This window comes from Lethenteron reissneri, chromosome 19 (assembly GCF_015708825.2).
Source record: "Lethenteron reissneri isolate LAM-NWPU_2019-01 chromosome 19, ASM1570882v1, whole genome shotgun sequence".
NCBI lineage: Eukaryota > Metazoa > Chordata > Hyperoartia > Petromyzontiformes > Petromyzontidae > Lethenteron > Lethenteron reissneri.
The window spans coordinates 5130915-5152903 of NC_083797.1; the positions used below are offsets into that span (position 1 = coordinate 5130915).

Sequence of the window (21989 nt, forward strand, 5' to 3'; positions counted from 1 at the left end):
ATTGTTCGCACTGCCCCCTGACTACGAAGTAGGCCCACAACAGCCTACAATGTCTGTTTCTGTGCGCGGTGGTCATCCATTTGTAAGTGCTATCAAGGCTTAAACCTGCTAAGCTTCCAAGATGTGATGAGATTGGGTGATTTGGGCATCGGATGATTTAGGCATCGGCACAAAACCAAATCGCGTAGCATAGACCACACAGTCACTCAACCCACAATGCACCACACGAGACAGCTGCCTGCCAAGTCGCGCATACAGCACACGCAATTTTGTCCCACGTCCGCCCGCATTGCCGCACATGAGTGATTTAAAAACGCATTCAGAGAATTTTGTGTGTATAGGTTAGCCGCGTCAAGCGAGGGAAACCTTTATTTGCGTACACACCCAGGATGCCGCTGTTGTGTCATGGTTAGCACACTGGACTGGACTTGCAATCCAGAGGTTGCCTGTTTGATTCGGTCTCCTGGCGCAGCAGTTTAAACAACGGTCCAAGTTTCTTAAATCTCCCCCCCCCCACCCTTCTCCAACCCAGCAGGATAAATGTGTTAGAACACAGTCCATCGGCAGGTTGCGTGTAGTGGGGTAAAACGTGGGTACTCTCACCTCTTCCAAAACGTCTTGCCAGCGTGTAAGCGTAGTTCAAACATTCTTTCTAAGGGCTCTCTATAGCTTCGTTAAAAATGCGTGGCTACTGGTGGTTTCCATTTAAAATAACCGACACATGCACGTATGTATGTTGAACCTCTTTCGCAACGTATGTATTCGGAGGATGCGATGACGATTCTCCCGACTCGGACGTACATCGAGTAACGATGCAGGACCACACCTCTCCCCCCCCACCACCCACCCCCCCGGCCCCGTGCCCCACACACAGGAAAATGCTGCAAGCCCTGGGCCGCCCGGAGGCGCTCATGGCTCTGGAGGTGGTGATGATCAGCGGAGCGGGCGTGGAGCACGAGGGCTGCCTCTTGCTCACGGCCGACGTGCTCTTCGTGGTGAGCCTCAGCGAGGACACGCAGCAGCAGGCTTTCCCCGTCACCGAGGTGTCGTGCCGCATGTCGCTCGCCCAGGCGGGCCTGCTCGAGGTGCAGCTCAAGCAGCCGAGTGGCGGCGCCGGCGGCGGTGGCGGCGGCGGCGGCGACGACACGCCGGAGGTAAGAGGAGACCACCTCCCCCCAACCACTTCTCACGAGCACTGCCACGGTTGTGGGATTTCTTGTCCCAACCTGTATATCTATTTCACGTAAGCTATTTGTTATTTTACCAGCTAAAGGCCCCACTGAGCTGCTATGTAGCTGTTTTTTTCAGAAGCGGCCTGGCTGTCACCATTGATGGCCCGACGAAGTGGCTCATCATCGGCACGTGGAAATGTGTAGCGGCCAAACACTCCCAACGCGCGGCGTCGATTCTAAATTTGGAGGAGAAAAACCGGTGGACCCGGAAACAAATCCACACGACCACGGGGAGAACATGCAAACTCCAAATACACAGCAGGCGTCAGGGTCGGTATCGAACCCACGACCTCCTGTATACCAGGCGAGGTAGTTAACATCTCCTAGTCACTGTGATTATGATGAGAGAGAGAGAGACACGCAAACTCCACATATGCAGCAGCAGGCATCAGGGTCGGGATCGAACCCACGACCTCCTGCATACCAGGAGAGGTAGTTAACATCTCCTAGCCATCGTGGCGGTCCTTGTCATCCCTTGTCGTTGCGGTTGCTCAGCAGACCGAAAGTCCTGAAATTCCCAAGCGGGCAGCAACAGCGCTATTGAATCTACAGGACAATGTTTTGTCAGAATATTAGATGATAACAAAGAAAAGGCTTAACCAAAGCTGTTGATGCTTTGGCGTTTGTATCATCCTTATACAGTTCATCTTTTGGTGGCCTTTGCTCGATAGCCCCGGTTAGACAACCCCATGAAAGAGGATGTCTCTGGTGTAGAGGCCAATCACTTTCAAAGGCAATGCAGACACATTAACAAATGTGTTTGCATGTTTCACCACAAGTCTGTTGGGTTAATGCAGACTTGATGCCTTGCAATAGGTGTCCAGGTGTTGTTTGAACATCTTAACAACTGTGTTTTTTTGTTTGCACTATTGAAGGTGTCTTATTTTTAACCATGCTGGCTGTGCACGGACTCAAAGCGGCAACCTGCCAGCAACAAGCAGCACTATTAGAAGCATAATGCTTTTAAACGTTGCTGAGCACAGACTCACAAGCCCAAAATACAAATTAACAAATCGATTGGAGGAGTATGTTTTTAAATCCTTTATATTAAGTTCATTTGCTTGCTTGCGCGCTTACGACCATGCAAATCTTTCGGTCGTTTTTTAACCCACTTCCCGTGATCCAATCGAGCTGACATTTTGCACACAGACTCGTTGTGCGTGACAATTAATTTTCGTGAAAATTTGTTTCCATAACTTTACACTGTTTAGGAATTTTTTTTTATATTTAATTACCAATTGCTTAATGGTGGCAGGCAATCATCTGACCCATAGGTGGCAGCCATCTCAAGCCAGAGGACGAGAGGACTCTAGCCGCCACGCATATAAGGGATTTATGGTGAAAAACTTTGTTTTTACGGGTTAATTTTTTTTTTCATCACAGTTTTCTTCCCACCTGCCACGTGTGTTTTACATCGAGGCGGACAGTTTTGTGGCGCAGGCCAAACCCCACCCCCTTGGGTGCCGGATTAAAGTAACAGGAAGCAACGCTTGCCCCAACAGTCTGTAAGAATTAACGGTGTATCCAAGCTTTTTTTTTTTCCCCGCGTGGGAAGTTGTGTTAGTAATGTGATGCACCGTTATGAAAGTCACGGTGACCTGGGATTGAATCCCAAGTCTGCACAAAGTGAGCGGCCAAACGCTATCTGGATCTGCGCTGAGATTGCTCAACGTCAATTTGGCCTTACATGAACACCTGATGAGAGTTATAAACATAAGTGTCAGGTCATGATCAATGCTTCACACAACGACATTGCTTCCCTTGCCAGCCTGAATATTTGCTCACCTGCAAAGCACCATATCATTGAGTGCATATTACCCACTATCACAGGTGGATCAGAAACATGGACACTGATTAAGAATACTAATAGGGTTTTTCCCCTTTTTTCTGGCAACAAAACTGACACCTTTTGCAAGGAATCATGCTTACATTAACCACGATACTTGGAGTCAAATGCAAACAAAAAACAATACTCTGATAAAAAAAGGGTAAAAACCCTATTTGTATATTTTGGTACTGGCAAAGGAGGTCCCATGATGTAACTGATTAAGAAATTAAGCAAAAGCTTAAGACTGTGTAAAGAAATATGGAAAGGGGCGTGCTGGAGTTCCGCCGTGAGATAAAGAGTCACGAATGGATTCCAGGTCAAAGTCATCATTTTGACTCTTCAGCAAAGGGGGCTTTGGCAGAACATTTCGCGAGAAAAGAGTGATGGCTTGTGAGCGAGAATAACATATTCTTAGGTTTTTCGGTGAAGTCACGTAGGTAAAAAATTAAAATTAATAAAAGAAAAATTAAAATTCTTTTTTTTCGGTAAAGTCACGTAGGTAAAAAATTAAAATTTAAATTAATAAAAGTAAAATAAAATAAAAATAAAATAATTTGTATTTTATTTTACTTTTATTAAAATTAAAATTAATAAAAGTAAAATAAAATAAAAAATAAAATAATTTATATTTTTATTTTATTTTACTTTTATTATTTTTTATTTTTATACCTACGTGACTTTACCGAAAAACCTAAGAATATGAATCCTTGCAGTCACGAAAGCTTCAAATCTAGAATAACATCTCGATGGCAGCCAAAGGAAGAAACGTTCCCAAGAGGTCACTCCACTGCAGAGATGGCACGTTGATATCACCTCGTGTGCCGGTGCTGGTGGGATTGTAGAATCGCTTGACCGTTAGTGGTTCATCGCCAGCTTGGGGAGGCCTTCATCCAACACTGGGTTAATCATGGCTGACAATGACGAGCCGTTGCTATTACAATCCTTAAGACTAAATGAGATATATTTGTAATTGGATGATGTTTCATCATTGGAACCTCATTTGCCAGTAAAAAATATGATAATTGTTGTTTTTTATTGTGCGCCTTTTGGCGTCATCTGGTCCAACCCATGAGAGACTAGGCTCTAAGGAAAGCTGTCTCGGGTGTGGACCAATCAACTTCAAGGACAGTGCATATATTATCAGAGTTATGTTTTTTGTTTGCATTATGGCTGCAGGTATTGTGGTCTATGCAAACCTGACTCCTTGTAAAAAAAAAAGGTGTCAGTTTTGTTGCTGGATGATGTTTGTTTGCAAAAGTGGCCGGGTTTGTTACTACCCACAACAAACACCATTACGGCGGCTCCACGGGCCAGCAAATGCTCTCGACGAGCATTTAGCTCGTTACAATCCTGAAGACTAAACGAGAGGAATCTTCATCTTTTGTGTGCGCGTGCGTGTGCGGCTTCAGCAGCAGCAGCAGCAGCAAGCGGAGCTGTGCGGGCAGGAGAAGCTGTCGGAGCAGCAGTACGAGCGCTTGGTCGACTACGTGCGCCGCTCGTCGCAGTACCTGGCCCCGCTGGTGCCGCGGCACGAGCAGGCGCCCCCGGTCGCCCGCTCCGCGCCGCCCGCCGCCAACATTAAAACCTACCAGTACCTGGTGCACCCCAGCTTCGGAGAGGTTTTCGTGGGAAGGTTCACACAGGCCAAGAACAGGGCGCTGCACAAAGGCTTTTCGTAAAGGCGATTGGAGGCTGGCGCGATGATAACCGTCGGTCGATCAAGAAGTGACTCGATCGACGGACGGTTATAGCTGACTATTTTGTGGTCGTTTGACCGGCCCCCCCGTTTCAATACGGTGGCCGCTGCCACCGCTGGGAATATGCCCCCCCCGCCGCCCCCCTACGAGCCGCGGCGAACGTGACGCAGCCAATGACGGCATTGCGTCACCAAACGCAGCCCATCACCTCTGTCCGGGAGCACGCGTGGAAACTGAGGTGAGACTATTTTCGTTCGTGAACTCCAATCTGTCGAGCAAATCGGACCAATGATCGGCACGGTATTCGATTGCTTACATCATCGGAGAGCTCAGATGATTGTGACGAAATATGCCATAATATTTAATCTCCCCTACGCATCCTCCAACAATAGGATGGGGAGAGTGGCAGGTTGTGCTGAACGTGTTGTAGATGGGGAGAGGACAGTACAGAGCCTTGGGAGGGTTTTCTCCAAGTTGTTTACGATGAATACGAGCAGAACAGATACATTGTCATCTTTGTATTTATTCACGAATATCTCCGACATGCACAATTGTCGTTTAGAATGTTGCCTTATTTAAATTCTCGTGTCAGTTTTATTGAGTAAATGATGCAAGTGATTTCGTGTGATTTAGATACAGTGAAGCAATTTGTGTATTTTTTTTATGAAGAACAATTCTAAGAGGAAATGAGCACAAGTGCCAGTATTGCGGTAGACACTTCAATATGTTACATTTAGCACCCAATTACAAAATGCTAAGATCAAAACAACGCATGTTTGTGTTGATTGTAACCAGGTAAGAAATCATTAGGATGAAAATCAAAACTTTGACTTGTATCTGGAGCATTTTCTAAACACACACTCAACACAAAAACGTGAACTTATCTGTAGAAAAAGGAATTCCCATTTCCACGTGAGGCATTTATAGTTAGTCAAAAGTATGCTGCTCATGCTTTTCTTAACAAGTGGCCACGTGTCTATGATATGAGATGTAAACAACGCCGTGTACGCATGGGTAGATGCCGAGTGCCAGTGTGACATTAGTGGAGGCCTGAGGCCTGTGTGTTCATGGTAGCACATTCCATTGAAGCTGCACGTCTCCAAACAGACACACGTGCTGGCATGCCAACTGTAAATAAATAATAGCTGTTTTGTTTTTCAAATATAATTACATATTGTGTATACTACATATACAGATGGTTTAAATATCGGTGATCAGTTTTACAAGTTTACAGATGAAATGAAAATAAAATGCGTCGCTAATCGTCGGGGGTGTAAGAATTCATCCATTCACATCAATTTATAAGCTCGCGATACACGCATCAGAGCAATGTTCGTATGTTGATATGTTGTATGGGACCACAGCAGCCACTAAGTGGCCACTACATTTACCCCGATGTACAAATAAACATATTTGTGATCGCAACCAGGACTCGTGACAACTCATCGAAACGCCAAGGGGGTTGGATTGTTCCCGAAGTTATTCTGCCCCAATCTACCGGCAGGCAGGTCTTTGGTTTCTGACTCCCCTTCATTCTGTCCGATTTTGGGTTTGTATGCACCCCCCCCCCCCTGCCCAGACTGCCTGGGAATTTCAGAATGTTTACTGATATCTGGTTGTATTTTTTTTTGTTGAACTTGATTGTAATACACTGCACAGTTTGTTTGACGAGAGACCTCGGCCGACTGAGTGACGTGTTCGGGGTTGGTCTCCAGTGGGAAAGGTGGAATGATATTTCTTTGTGGCTAATGATTAACTGTTCCACCTCTAATACGCACGTGTTTTATGGCATGCTTACGAAATTAAAGTTATAAGTTGAACTCTGAGTACACTAACTCGAATTATAAAGAAACATATTGGCCCCAAATACATATACATTGTGTGCATGTGTTTTATAATTGTGCGTAAATACTAATCAGAGGCACTAACAGTGGGGGCTGACTTGCCAGTCGATGACGTGATATACACATATGCATACAGGTTAAACCCACGTTTATTCTTTTAATAAACATAAGCAAATGTTTACAATTCATTACTGCTGTGTGTCGATACATTGGCGAGAAACAAAAAAATATGTTTTGGAAAAGCACAGTAAAATAATTAGTTGCCGAGTTGATCATATTCCCTTTGATTGACCAATGAGTGGCCAAGATGCATATACAGGTAGTGGATGGATAAATATTGTCTGTGGGCCGTTTAGAAGTGAGAAGCCGCTGCTTTTGGAAACCTCATAAGATGGGCCCATGCATGAATATAAATAACACAATAATGGTGAATGTCTACGTTTCTGATCCATTTTACAGCAGGAACTAAGCACAGATTACACACATTTTGCTTCAAGTATATCGTTATCTTGCCTTCCATTAACAAGTTGAGGTTTCTAAAACGCACTTCAACTTGTAGTTCATATTTGTATCCCGCTCCACCTTTAATAACTCTCCTTCGTATACATTCTCGGATGTGTCGGTGTGACACAAATGTATCGGGCAAAAACACCGAATACGTGTAAATTAATGTCCTGGTTCCATCGATGCGACACGAGAACCCGTGACGACACAATCGGGCACGTGGCGGGCCGAACGCGCGCACGTGACCTCCACGTCACTGGGAAGCTACGCTGAGTGGGCCCTGCAAGTCACAAGAACACGCGACGCAACGCTCCGCGTGGCCGCTAGGAGGCGCCCGCTTCGGATCGTGTGCCCGGTTGCGTTTTATTTAAACAGCAATGACATAAAAATGTTATTTAAAGTTTTCGTGACTGCAGGGATTCATATTCTTGGTTCTTTCGGTAGAGTCACGTAGAAGGAAAACAATAACATAATCAAATATTAAACAAAATTCTCACGACGTTTCGACTGCAACACAAGCATGTCCCACGAATTTTTTTTATTTAGTCGTATGATTGTTTTTGTTGTCCTTGCTCGTATTGAAACAGTCTGTACGCCGTATAGACCTGAAAACACAATTTCCCTGGACAAGAATACGGGCGAACCGTATGGGTTGACAGGTAATGAGTGTGCTAACCATTAGACCGCAACAGCATCATTACACCACGGTAGATCCAAATAAAATATACAATTTAAAAAGTGTTTATCTTCTAAGGTACTGTTTGCACGTTTAGCATGACTTCATATTTTGGCGGAACTGTTTTTTTAATCTTTAAACACGGGCATTTTTTTGACTGGACAAAACGTGTTTGTTTGCAAACAATAATGTTGTCCAATGGCATTTTTCCCCCTGCAAAGTTCAATCTATTTAATTTCAAGGAAACAGGTGTTGCTTTTCACAAACATGTCAGGAAATGCATTGACGACCATAACATCTCCAATTCGTATGAATCCGTGTTCCAGCGCATTGCTGACATCGCTCACACAAATCAGAAATCCCAGCAGTGGGCGCACATCTACCAGCAATCACCGCTGCCTAGAATGTACAGCATTAGCCTGTGGTGGACTGCTGCTAATGCCGTACAATACATACATGTTGAACTTCGTTCGCACCGTACGTAGCCCACCGTGCTAACCGGAGGTGTGGGGGAAGGACAACACACTACGTACATAAAGCATTTGGAAAGAAATGAGTTTTCAATCTAAATTTGTCGTAATTCGAGCATCGGGCAGTTCATTATTTGACGATGCTGGATGTAATTACCAGCGAAACGTCGTATTCATTTACTGTCCAACACACCGGTGGGCTGAAGTGGTAACTAATTGGCCCGTCGTTTACGTGACAAACCTTACTGGCTGTGTCGGGTGGTGGAGGGTTACGACACATACTTACGCGATCTAACCCAAAAAAAAACCTTTATTATGGGAAGTGCATTGTTACAGCTTTGCAGCCGCGTGTGTGTCATCACTTGGAGTATCAGTGTCAGGATTATACCACATCAAGTCGTCGATGATCTGAGACGAGATATTTCACTCGTTGGCACCACCTGAAGTGGTGTAACGTGAGTGGGTCGAATTTCTTTACGTGGCCACGAAACAGTGAATTGCGTGAGAAGCATTTAAAATGAGCAGGTTATAAAAAAAATAACTCATTAGCCTCATAAATGTAGCGGTACTACTCGAGTTTTGCCGCATTAGATGGTACCAATTTCTGCTCTGACTTAGGAGAAAATCAATGGCACCGGTTTATGAAATGTAGCTGTAACAATAACCTTTGACACGTCCTCTGTGTTACAGTGATACATCTCTTACACTTGGCACATTTTACGAGCCATAATTATCCGAGTAAATTATGAAGCTGTCCATGCGGTTATGTGCAAATCAAAGGTGGATCAAGTGTGCGGATTGGCTTGCTGGTTCTGTCACGTAGGTAAAAAATTTAAACTAAAATTAATAAAAGTAAATTAATTTTACTCTATATTATGGGAACCTCATTTGCCAGTAAAAATATGATAATTGGTTTTTTACCCTTCTATCTGGCAACAAAACTGACACCTTTTTACAAGGAGTCATGTTTGCATAGACCGCAATACCTGCAGTCATAATACAAACAAAATACATAACTCTTTTGGCGTCATCTGGTCCAACACCATGTGAGACTAGGCTCTAAGGAAAGCTGTCTCGGGTGTGGTCCAATCAACTTCAAGGACAGTACACATTATCAGAGTTATGTCTTTCGTTTGTATTATGACTGCAGGTATTGCGGTCTATGCAAACATGACTCCTTGTAAAAATGTGTCAGTTTTGTTGCCAGATAGAAGGGTAAAAAAACTATTATTAAATTAATTTTAGTTTACATTTTTTTACCTACGTGACTTTACCCAAAAAACCCAAGAATATGAATCCTTGCAGTCACGAAAGCTTCAAATCTAGAATTGCTGGTTCTGGTTCCTTCGCCTGACGTGTGTGGGGAAACCGGGTGGATTATCAGGGTGGATTTGGTGCTTCCGGAGACCACGTCCGGCAACTCCCTCGGATGTGGCTAAGTTGCAGATAAGAGTGAATCATATTTATCATTGCCTAGGGGCCACTGCTGAGTGACTCGTTCACGAATAAGCAAAAGTAGGAAGAAGCTGTTAAATTAAAATGTCACCTTCACGACACGCGAGACGTATCGTGCATGATAATCGCTCACGTGGTTACGACTCGTGACGACAGCAAGTAAATATACTACTTCAGGGGCCTAATGCAGCAGTTTTTTTTCTTGCTGTTGTTGTCCCACCTGATGACGATTGCTTGTGTTGCGATCGAAACGTCGTGATCTATTATTTTTTCTTCCTATGTGACTTTACCGAAAGAACCAAAGGGTATGGATTATTGCAGTCACGAAAGCTTCAAATCAAGATTAAATATACGAACATCAACTAATCCTACATTCAGCCTATAGCAGTGAACAAAACTACAAATGAAATGCAACATAGCCCATTAAAAAAACGAGGTGGTGACGAACAAAAAGAACGGAGTCCTTGAATCAATTCGAGAAGCCTGTATTATTGCAATTCTAGGAATCGCTACGAGGGGTGAATAGTACAAGGCTGATAATGAACCCTGGAGAGAAAGATAATGATGCGGGGGAGAAGTTGGGCCAGGGACGTTTGGCAGAATCTCCAGACCTCCGTTATTTAATAACGGAGCACTTATCAAACACTGGATCACGTGTCTCCTCCAGTCAGCTCACACACGCGTTTCTGGTAAAAGAAAGTATTTGCATGAGACGTAAGGAACAAAAAAAAGGTCCGACGGATGTAGTCTTGGAGTAAAGTGCTTAAGCATTTCGTTAATCTTGAAAACACCTGGTGCTGTTAAACAAAAATTAGGACATTTTGAACGTGGCAGCAGTCGGGGGTGGGGGGTGGTGCACACTCAGAAGGCAAGCCACTGCTTTCTTTAGTCGCCAATACCGATACTCGGAAAAAATTGTTGTATATTCCGCTCTCCTGGCTGCACCGAAGCAAAGCCCTGAGAACCACAAAATAAGGGAATCAACATCCATGAAGCAAACGGTGGGGACACCTCGCCGTGCAATGCTCAAACACCCACGAGAGTGACGGGCGTGGGCTCCAACGGTGAGAATATCTGACGGCGATGATAATAACCTTATTACAGCGAACCAGAAAATGCAGAGCCCTCTATCAGCAGCGCGTGCTGAATAATTAAAAGGCAATTTACATTTTATGATTTCCAAAGCATTTTTATCCCCGGTGCTTGTAAGTTTTATGCAATGGAAATGTCAGCTACGGCCACGGCTGTCTTTTGTGTATTTTATTTCGCTTTGCTGGAAAAGAAAAAAAAATGTGCATTAGAGACGGACTCTTTTTAAACAATGCAGCCTGACAACCAGCCAATTTAGGATGCCATTACAAGCCACCCAACACGCCTAATTGTGTTGTCAACATTAATCTGGTCATTTTCATCCGGTAGCACTCGGCCGCATGAGAGGGATAGCAAGGCTCTACTTATTTTATATTTTACACTAATTGAATGGTGATGGAATGGCCTAATGAAAGCTTTCCTTATGGAATCGTAAGGTTTATTGGCACTGTTCGTTGCCCATGCGTGTGAAAGGCAGGTGGCCGTACCTATGGCCTACGCAACACATCAAACGTGATGTTTTAACATGAAGAGGCGCGTCTTCCTGTGAGATAAATAAGAGTTAGATCAATGACAAGTACAGCACTTCAAATACAATATTCGTGCACATTACAAAGCCTCTTTTGATGATCTGAAGAATACTGAAATACAAATTAATCTTGTAAAAATATTTCCTCACACTTAATACATGTATGTATGTTGAACTTCTTTCGCGTGCTAATTGGACGTGCGGGGATAAAAATAATTTTATTACAGATTTAAGCTCTGGCAATGTTTTATGTGGTGATGATTATGATGCCTTTCATTTACCCAGGGCGGCACGACTGAGTCTGAAGATTATTCATGAGAAGGAAACAGAGTACCCCGTGAAAGCGCATGCATATGAGGGGATACCATTCAAAACTCCACACGGATAGATTCAAGAATCCATTGGCTGTACTGCCATTTCTTTATCACTTCACGGCTAATATAACATCCGTTATTTTGAGGAAGTTTTCATAATAACAGACTCGAACCCTTCCCAGCTTCAGAGATCTGACATCAGGTGAATTTAGGGTGCTTAGTTCATAGCTATATTGTTTTTTTGTACAATAATGCCACTTGCTTCATGAGATAGCACGATTCGTTTCTTAGTCCGCTTGCCTTGGTGACGGTCGCGGCAGCAGCGTGTTGAGTAGTGGCGGTGTAGACCTCCCTTTCCCTGGCGACAGACTCAGCACTACCACACTATACACTACTACACTATACACTACACTCTACACTACACTATACACTACACTATACACTACACTATACACTACTACACTATACACTACACTATACACTACACTATACACTACACTATACACTACACTATACACTACACTATAAACTACACTACACTATACACTACACTACACACTACACTATAAACTATACACTACACTATACAATACAGCAGCGTGTTGAGTAGTGGCGGTGCAGACCTCCCTTTCCCTGGCGACAGACTCAGCACTACCACACTATACACTACACTATACACTACGCTATACACTACACTATACACTACTACACTATACACCACTATACTATACACTACACTATACACTACTACACTATACACTACTATACTATACACTACTATACTATACACTACACTATACACTACACTATACACTACACTATACACTACTACACTATACACTACTACACTATACACTACTACACTATACACTACTACACTATACACTACTACACTATACACTACACTATACACTACACTATACACTATACTATACACTACACTATACACTACACTATACACTACAGCAGCGTGTTGAGTAGTGGCGGTGTAGACCTCCCTTTCCCTGGCGACAGACTCAGCACTACTACACTACACTACTACACTATACACTATACACTAAACTATACACTACACTATACACTACTACACTATACACTACTACACTATACACTACTACACTATACACTACACTATACACTACACTATACACTACACTATACACTATACACTACTACACTATACACTACTACACTATACACTACACTATACACTACACTATACACTACTACACTATACACTACACTATACACTACACTATACACTATACACTACACTATACACTACACTATACACTATACACTACACTATACACTACACTATACACTATACACTACACTATACACTACTACACTATACACTACACTATACACTACTTCTTCTTCTTGTTCGTCCATCAAAGTTGATGATGACCATGGCACGTTTGTCATTTTGTTGGGTTTTGATGAGTGCGCAGATGGCTGAAGAGGCCAATCCGAGCCCGGAATTCTCTGTGGCACACTGGACAGGTCAGGGAGGATGTAGAGCTCTGAGGTGCAGCCACACGTCCTTCCTTGGTAGATTTGCGCTGCTGCCTCTTCAAGATGGCACAGGAGCGTCTCCTACTCTCACAGAGGACTGCACCGTCCTGTACTTTTCTTCTCCAGGCAGGTCGGTCCTGTGCTCGGGATTACTACACTATACACTACAGCAGCGTTTTGAGTAGTGGCGGTGCAGACCTCCCTTTCCCTGGCGACAGACTCAGCACTACTACACTATACACTACACTACTATAAACAGCTCTTCCTGACATAGCGTGTCCTGGGATTTGATGTTGTGTAATATTGCTTTAACATTATTAACACAACTCCTGGTCTCTGTTGGCTCTGACCTCATTATAAAGGTTACGTGTCATATTTACTTTAAAATCACTAATTGTAAATACTAATATAAATAGCTTAATGGAAATAGAAGTCTGCTTTTCCATTATATGCCTCGGTAAAATCATCGTCGTGTGGCTCAGTCCACTATTTGGAGACGACACGGAAGGCAGCTGCACATAAGTATATATTCTAGATTTGAAGCTTTCGTGGCTGCAAGGATTCATACTCTTATTTTTTTCGGTAAAGTCACGTAGGTAAAAAAATGAAGTAAAATTTATAAAAATAAACTAATAATAAAAAGTGAGACCTCACTTGATGCAGCAAATCTGGCTGTGACGGTCCCACCTGATGACGGAGACTTGTGTTGCCTCCGAAACGTCGTGATTTTTATTATTTTATTTTTATAAATTTTAATTTCATTTTTTTTACCTACGTGACTTTACCGAAAAAACGAAGAGTATAAGTATGACTGTCTAATTACTAATTTTATTCTTAAAATAAATCACAATAGGATAAGGGTTTTTGTTTTATGTTGATCGCAATTGATGCCAAGGATAATAATTTAATCGTAAGAGTAATTTACAAGCGTTAATCCATTGGCAGATGACAGCTTGTGTTGCCTCCGAAACTTCGTGATTTTTATTTTTACTTTTATTAATTTAAATTTTTTACCTACGTGACTTTACCGAAAAAACCTAAGAATATAAAAAGATGACAGCATCCCACCACACCGCCACGCACGCTACGCTGCATTGCTTTGTGGGAATTGTTTAGCGATGGTTTTGGCCACTGTCCTCAGTTGCCAGTTTGGTCGAAGCGAGCAGCAATTTTCACTTCGGTGTCAAGGATACGTTGTTCACACAAAAAATAATAATAATAATAATGAAATCCCACCGTCATTCTCACGCCACAATGGGGCAGCGTGTCAGTGGCATCGAGTAATTCGCCGACGACGGGAAATATAATAAGGCGCTCTTCTTTTTGAATTAATTTCTAAATTTCAACTCACAAGGTTACAGCCAAAAAGCCAGTACATGGAAAGATTGCTAACGGTGCCTTTTTGGGGGGATAAAAAGAATCCGCTGAAGATTGCTAGGCGGTTACAAAGGGGACGTTGAGTGTTATCATTAAGGAGTGTAATATTATTTTTCAAAATTAGTTTGGCATCCAGAGTGCTAACGTTATATTTCACATCGTCAACAATTTTTAATTGGTGATTCAAAGTGTTGTCGTTGTTCATAAATACGAGGATACTTTACACCGCACGTACACACTTAGCCTCTTGTGCCACTTCTAAGCGCTTGTTCATTTTCCCGCACAGAAAGACGCCGGGGCAACCCACATGTATGTAGTAGGTTTTTACCCTTTTAAACTGGTACAAAACTGACACCTTTATTCAAGGCATCATGTTTGCAATAACCACAACACAAGTAGTCAAACAAGCTAACAAAAAGAAGCAACTCTGATAATGATAATAATATGCACTGTCCTGTCCTTATCAGAGTTGCTTCTTTTTGTTTGCTTTTTTGACTACTTGTGTTGTGGTTATTGCAAACATGATGCCTTGAATAAAGGTGTCAGTTTTGTACCAGTTTAAAAGGGTAAAAACCTACTACTATATTTTGCCACTGGTAAAAGAGATCTCATAGTGTAAACACATGTATGTATGTATGTTGGACTTCTTTGGCACCGTACGTAGCCAACCGTGCTAATCGGAGGTGCGGGGGAAGGACAAACACACTAACCACAAAAAGCAGTCCTAACGAAATGAGTTGTCAATCTAGGCGATGTCAAAGTGCGTGGCGCCCAGTGGCTTCCTAATATCGGAGGAGCGTTCCCGACGGACGCAGACGCGGATCTGAAAGTGCACGATGCAGAGTTTTCAATTGTGTATGTATAAATGATGTACGTATACTGTTGTGCAATGGCGCACTTGTTTAGACCCTAAGCCGATCCCTTGATTTTACAAAAGAGGGGGGTTAATCATCGTGAAAAAAAATGGTTTGTGTTTTGTAGGCAAACCCGAACCCTTTACCGAACAACCAAGCTGGAAGGAGTTGAGCATTGGCCTGTCTGTTGGGGGGGAAATAAACTTTACGGAGTATTCTTGATGCCCTGCTTGTTGTATGTAAGTTAGGCCAAATGGCTAGCGCTCAGGGGAGGTATGCATTGTTAGCTTGTTGTGGGCCAGCTGTATTATGTGTGTGAATAAAACCATGACCAGTTCAGTCATCACACGGACACCTCTCCTGGGTAAGGAGATGACTATTTGACCATTTGCTAAGAAAATCTCTTTGTATAATAATAATGTACAGCTGTTTGCCAATCCACTGCTGGATGAAGGCTTCCCCACACCGTGTCAGTTAGGGGGTTTGTTTACCAAATACTTTGGGTTGGACCAGTTCAGGCATCACTCGCCACTGATGTGAGCCGTGTTTGCAGAAGCAAAACTCGCGTTGCCAGGTTCGCCGTGCATTGCACAAACCACTACACCACTTCCACCATGGCTATAATGTAGTATTATCAAGTGGAAATTAGTTCGCTCATCCAACCTGGACAGATGGCCTACAGTCATCAGGGATACCAACACTTATGTTCCATCCACGTACTGGATAAGTATCGCATGTATACACGAGGAGAATACTAATTACTTGATTCATCAATTCATATTGATTCTTAAGCTCAAAACACATGAATAATATTCACGATTTCGATTGAAAGCTTTCGTGACTGCAGGGATTCATCTTCTTGATTCTTTCGGTAAAGTCACGTAGAAGGGAAATAATAAAATAATAAAAATAAAACATAAAATACAATTCTCACGACGTTTCGGCCACAACGCAAGCAGCCGTCCTCAGGTGAAGAACAGGTTTGTCGGAAAGACAGCGTTGTGGCCGAAACGTCGTGAGAATTGTATTTTATTATGTTTTATTTTTATTATTTTATTATTTCCCTTCTACGTGACTTTACCGAAAGAATCAATAATAATATTCACGATTTAAACTTGTAAAAAGGCAGTATATTGAAGATAAAGAATGATTCAGTCGCAAATAACCACACACACACAAGAGGGAAAGACAGCCAGTTGTTATGCCCGCATCAAATTCTCCCCCCCCCCCCCACACAAGCTCTGCAGTCCTCTACATATATATGAAGGAGCTATCGGCCAATGAATGTGTGTTTACATGTGGGAGGAAACCGGTGGCACATGGAGAAAACCCTCGAGTGTGAGGGTGCAATGCCTGTTGGCACGGTTGGCTATGTACGTTGCGAGAGAAGTTCAGCACATACATACAGTCCACATTTGCTGTACTGCCTTCTCCTGGCAAGCCGGTCCATGCAACCTCGACACTCACGGGTGGGGAGATCCTCAACATCTTGTGTGATACACCAACTCTAGCCTCCACAACGCTGGATTAAGCACGCGCCACCACCACCATTCTGAATATTCTAGATTTGAAGTTTTCGTGACTGCAAGGATCCATTCTCTTTGGTTCTTTCGGTAAAGTCACGTAGGTGAAAATAATAATAAAATAAAATATGTAGTTGTATTTTTTCACTTTTTTATTTTATTATTATTTTCACCTACGTGACTTTACCGGAAGAACCCAAGAGTATTCGGAATATTATCTTCAACTTGTATATGGTGTATGTAATAAGTTTGCATCTCTCTGCAGCCACTAGAGGCTGCTACATGTACAACAATGCAAGAATATACATATAATACATTCCTTAATTAAATCCTGACCCTGAATTCTGCCAATTTATTTAATATTAAGAGGGGGCAAATTCATTATACCTCTCACGTTAATATGTACATACAACACGGAAGCCTTCACTGCGTTACTGATAACCGTGGCATTGAAACCCTGTGGAAGAAAAAAATGATAGCGTTTCCTTTTCACACGCGTTGATTATCTCACAAAGAAAGCCCGTTGTTTACTCACAGAGGTGCACCTAAGACGGTCTGCAAAGTGCAGTAGCGTGCGGGAAAACCGCTGCGCTCGGCAAAACGTACGCAAAGGCACCGTGCGTTGAACCCCTTTCAGAATCAGAATCAGAAAGGGTTTTATTCGCCATGAAAGTTCGCACAAACAAGGAATTTACTTTGGCCGGAAGGTGCATACATTCAACATGTAGGAATCTTAAAACTTAAATAAGTGGTATACAGTCTAGCTATACTAAAATTACAAAGTCTAACTAATACTCAGGGGCTAAAGTATGTCAAATTTTGAATAAGTATACAATATAAAATGTAAACTAGCCGTAATATACAATCTTCAAATACAAAAATACAGATAGGGTAACATGTTGTAAATATGGCAAGGTGTAATTTTGTGGATAAAATGTTAAAGTACGTGTAAAAGTCATCTTCTTGGTTCTTTCGGTAAAGTCAAGTAGAAGGGAAGTAATAATATAATACAAATAAAACATAATAAAATAATTCTCACGACGTTTCGGCCACAACGCAAGCAGCCGTCCTCAGGTGAAGAACATGTCTGTCGATAAGACAGAGTCTGACTGAAACAACACCACGCTTGGAGCGTATATTTAAACTGGTCTTCACCTGAGGACGGCTGCTTGCGTTGTGGCCAAAAGTCATGTTAAGCCCTAGGCCTTGCACGTTTGCCAACCCATGCCAATCGAAGGTGCCGCGAATCGCTCGTCGAAGACCGGCAGCCTCTTGCCCAGAGATATCCACCTTACGGCCACCGCCTGCGGCCAGCAGATGACACAAATCACAGCAAATTTCGCGTACTTAGCAGTGACGTGAAATTTAAAAGAAAAAGGGTGACGTAGTTTTTTTTTAGGTTGACGGATATAAAAACAAAACAACAACTTCGATTGCTACGTACTACAACACAAACATCTGCGGTGTACTTTTATTCTTCTTGGTTCTTGCGCTAAAGTCACGTAGAAGGGAAGTAATAAAATAATAAAAATAAAACATAACAAAATAATAATATAATAAAATAGCTTATTATTATAAAACATAATAAAATAATAATATAATAAAATATTTTATTATGTTTTATTTTTATTGTTTTATTACTTCCCTTCTACGTGACTTTACCGAAAGAGCCAAGAAGATGAATCCCTGCAGTCACGAAAGCTTTAAATCGAAATATACTTTTGTTGTTCACAGGTGAACGGGGGTCGGGGGGTGGTTAGAGCGGTGGCTCTCATTGGTTCGCGCACTGCACTGTGGATTTCTGAAACCTGAGTTTGAGTCCTGGCCACCCGCATTGACTTAGCATGGTGGTTATGATCAATTAATGCTCATCGTTGGCACGGCGTGGGGAGGTCCTCATTCAGCGGTGGTTTTGCGCAGGGAGGGGATGTGGATTATTGTTTAGAACAAACGTCGTTGGGTTTTACGTGGCGAGCGGTTGGAACATTACGTGGCGATGTCAGCTTCTTGCGGATTTCTAATACTCCCCGTGTCTTTGTGAGCAAAGCGGGCGGCTGCCTTTGTAAAAGCCCCAACACTGCTCGCTGTTCGCAGCAGCTGAGCTGCACCTAAGTCTGACCGCTCCGTCTCCTCTGCGTTAATGAAAGAAAGCGTTGCGTACAGAGTTTACTCGGGTTCGCGTTGTCAAAACAGCGAGGGCCCACACTAAGCTCCCCGTATCGCCGCGTTGTTTATCATTGTTGTTGTCGTTATTACCAGGGCTGGATTAAGGTTCTTGCAGGCCCCTAGGGACTTGTTTCGTATGCCTTGAGTCATACCTTTCTGCAGTTGATCCTGCTGCCAATGTTACTACTACCGCCGCTGTCACAGTAAAAAAAACTGTCTACGATTAACCACAGGACAACAACGCTTTGCCCTCCCATGCACTGCTCTACTGAGAATGAGATTGTGCGAAAAACACCATTTGAAGACGTAATTGCTAATTTTGTAATGAGCAAAAATCTCGAAAAGTTCATCTTCGGTGTTAATTTATCTCACCTAATGAAACTAAAATAACGGTTCAAATTGACACGAGACTGCCTCTTTGTATAAACACTGCGCGTATTCTTGCTATACAAATATATTTATTCAATAAGATATCTTGGTTAAGAATTTTTGTTATCATACAAATATAAAAACACGGTCAAATGTTTTGTTTTCGTATGGCTCGAGGTACCGGTGACTTGTGGCCTTAGGGGCCGTCCATAAATGACGTCACGTACCTGGGGGGGGGGGGGGTCAGACATTTGTGACGATTTGTGACGAGGGGTGAGAAATGTGACGTCACAGCAAAATGCGCAACTTTAAATAAATATAGACAACACGTTCTACTCAATTAAATACACGTTTTAATACATGCTTTCTCCTACAGCATCAGAGTGCAGTGGCACATTAAATACGCACTACAATGACAATAGTTTAAAGCGATTTGAAGCATGTTTTATTTGGGGGGGGGGGCAGAGCTTTGTGACGTCATATTTGAAGGGGGTTTGACTTTTTGTGACGAAGGGGGTGGGGGGTCAAAAATCGTCCAAAATCGCGTGACGTCATTTATGGACGGCCCCTTATTGGATAATACGGGCTCTCGTTTATTACCGCCGCGTCTATATGGCTGCCAATTCCATCACCGAGAAGTGGGCAACGAGCCCGCAGTGCCTCCCAAGGGATGCTGGTTGGTTGTCTTCTTGTTTGCCGGTGATTCGCGTGATGTGTGCGGTGGGCGAGTGAAAACGACCGACCGAGCGCGACTGGGTTCCCGTTCGCTTCGGCACTGGTCTCGATGTGCCGAGCAGTAGCCACCGGAGACGCTGTTTGTGTCCTCGAAAGGCTGCGAGGCACGGGTGGAGTTTGGGGAGGGGGTGGGGGTCACGCCCCTCCAAAACTTGGCAACCTTTATTAATTTATTTTCAGTATTCATATTCTTGGTTCTTTCGGTAAAGTCACGTATATATAAAAAATAAAAATAAAAAATGTTAAATAATAAAAGCAATTTTTTAAAAAATATTTTAATTTATATAATAATATGCATTCCTAATGTGAGGGCAAAGCGAACCACTGCCTCACCCCCCATCCCCCAAATATAGAAGTCCAACTTCGCCTACGGCTGCTGGGCCTTTGCTGACATGAAGAATCGAGTTGGTATAGGAAATCTCCCACCTCCCCTGTTTTTGTCCATGAGGTTTCGTTTCCAATAGATACTACTTACAAAACAAAGCATTCTGTGGGGTGTGTGGGGTGTGGGGGCATAGGGCTGACCTCTTTGTGTAACAAAAGCTGCCTTATCGGGAGCTAAAACAGACCCACGGATAATGGCATGCGGCACTTTAGCTGCAGTGTCGTACGTGTCCCACTTCTCTCTTCAAAGGGTGAGTGGCGGTATTATCATTGCTCTTACAACCTTCTTAGTACAGAAAAAAGACGTCTTATACGAATAAGCACATTACCATTTCAAAGCCGCCTCTTCTCGCTGCTGAGAAATCCGTATATATGTCCTACAGTACCCGTGCACAGTAAACAACTTAAATGTGAGCCTGAGTTGTTTGTACATCGCAATAAAGCATCGAAACATGGGTGACAGGACATTGTACCTAATGTGCCCGGTTATTGGTTGGCAAAATATCGCATTCATGTGAGCAAACGTTGATTCAGCAGCATACATCTTCCCCTGTGCCAAGTTAATTGTGCTTTTCGCTGCGACGGCTCTACTGTGCTACCATTCCCAGAGGCCTCGGCATTTAAATTAAACGGCGGTCCTTTTCAAAACGTGAGCTCACAACAAAACCAAAAGCTGCATCGACAACGCAAAGCACGACACCAAATGCGGAGAAGTCCATTTGTTGTGAAACGAGGATGGCAAATTTGAAGATGTAATTCTAGATTTGAAGCTTTCGTGACTGCAAGGATTCGTATTCTTAGGTTTTTTCGGTAAAGTCACGTAGGTACAAAATTAAAATTAATAAAAGTAAAATAAAAATAAAATAAAAATCACGACGTTTTGGAAGCTTGTGATTTATTTATTTATTTTTATTTTACTTTTATTAATTTAAATTTACATTTTTTACCTACGTGACTTTACCGGAAAAACCTAAGAATTTGAAGATGTAATTTTCACAAGCGTGACCGTCACGGGCAGTGGCCTCAAAAATCTGATAACGCGTGGATGTGACGAGCAATGTAGGTACGCACTCCACACTTAACAAGAAAGTAACCAATTGCAAGAACTCTTTTAAGTTCAAATGAATCTGATAGCCTCCTGTTCCACTCATTTTCTCTGAATTGCCATTGATTAACAATCCCAAGAGGGCAGCAACTTGATGAGCTGTGCAGAATTATGTGACGGAATCCCACGTAGACAGCCGTTCGTGCAACGAAACACCATCACCGAGAAGGTGCTAACACCCAGTCCACAGCCAGAGATGCACAACAACGCCACCACACGTGCAGGACACGGCGAAGATCTCAATGAAGCAGAGTCTAACGCATACGCACGTACACGTGGATGATTGCATCTCTTCTTCTTGGTTCTTTCGCTAAAGTCAC

At 42.9% G+C, this 21989-nt stretch overlaps 1 protein-coding gene across 1 annotated transcript in view; it reads left to right on the plus strand.

Annotated features, from left to right (window-relative positions):
• Positions 1 to 7419, plus strand: part of VPS13B (vacuolar protein sorting 13 homolog B) — a 301109-nt gene extending 293690 nt beyond the window's left edge. The window contains 2 exon segments of the mRNA XM_061554219.1: positions 875 to 1154; positions 4470 to 7419. Of these exon segments, the coding sequence (XP_061410203.1) occupies positions 875 to 1154; positions 4470 to 4739 (550 nt within the window). The 3' untranslated portion in view covers positions 4740 to 7419.
• Positions 7420 to 21989: the final 14570 nt, after the last annotated feature.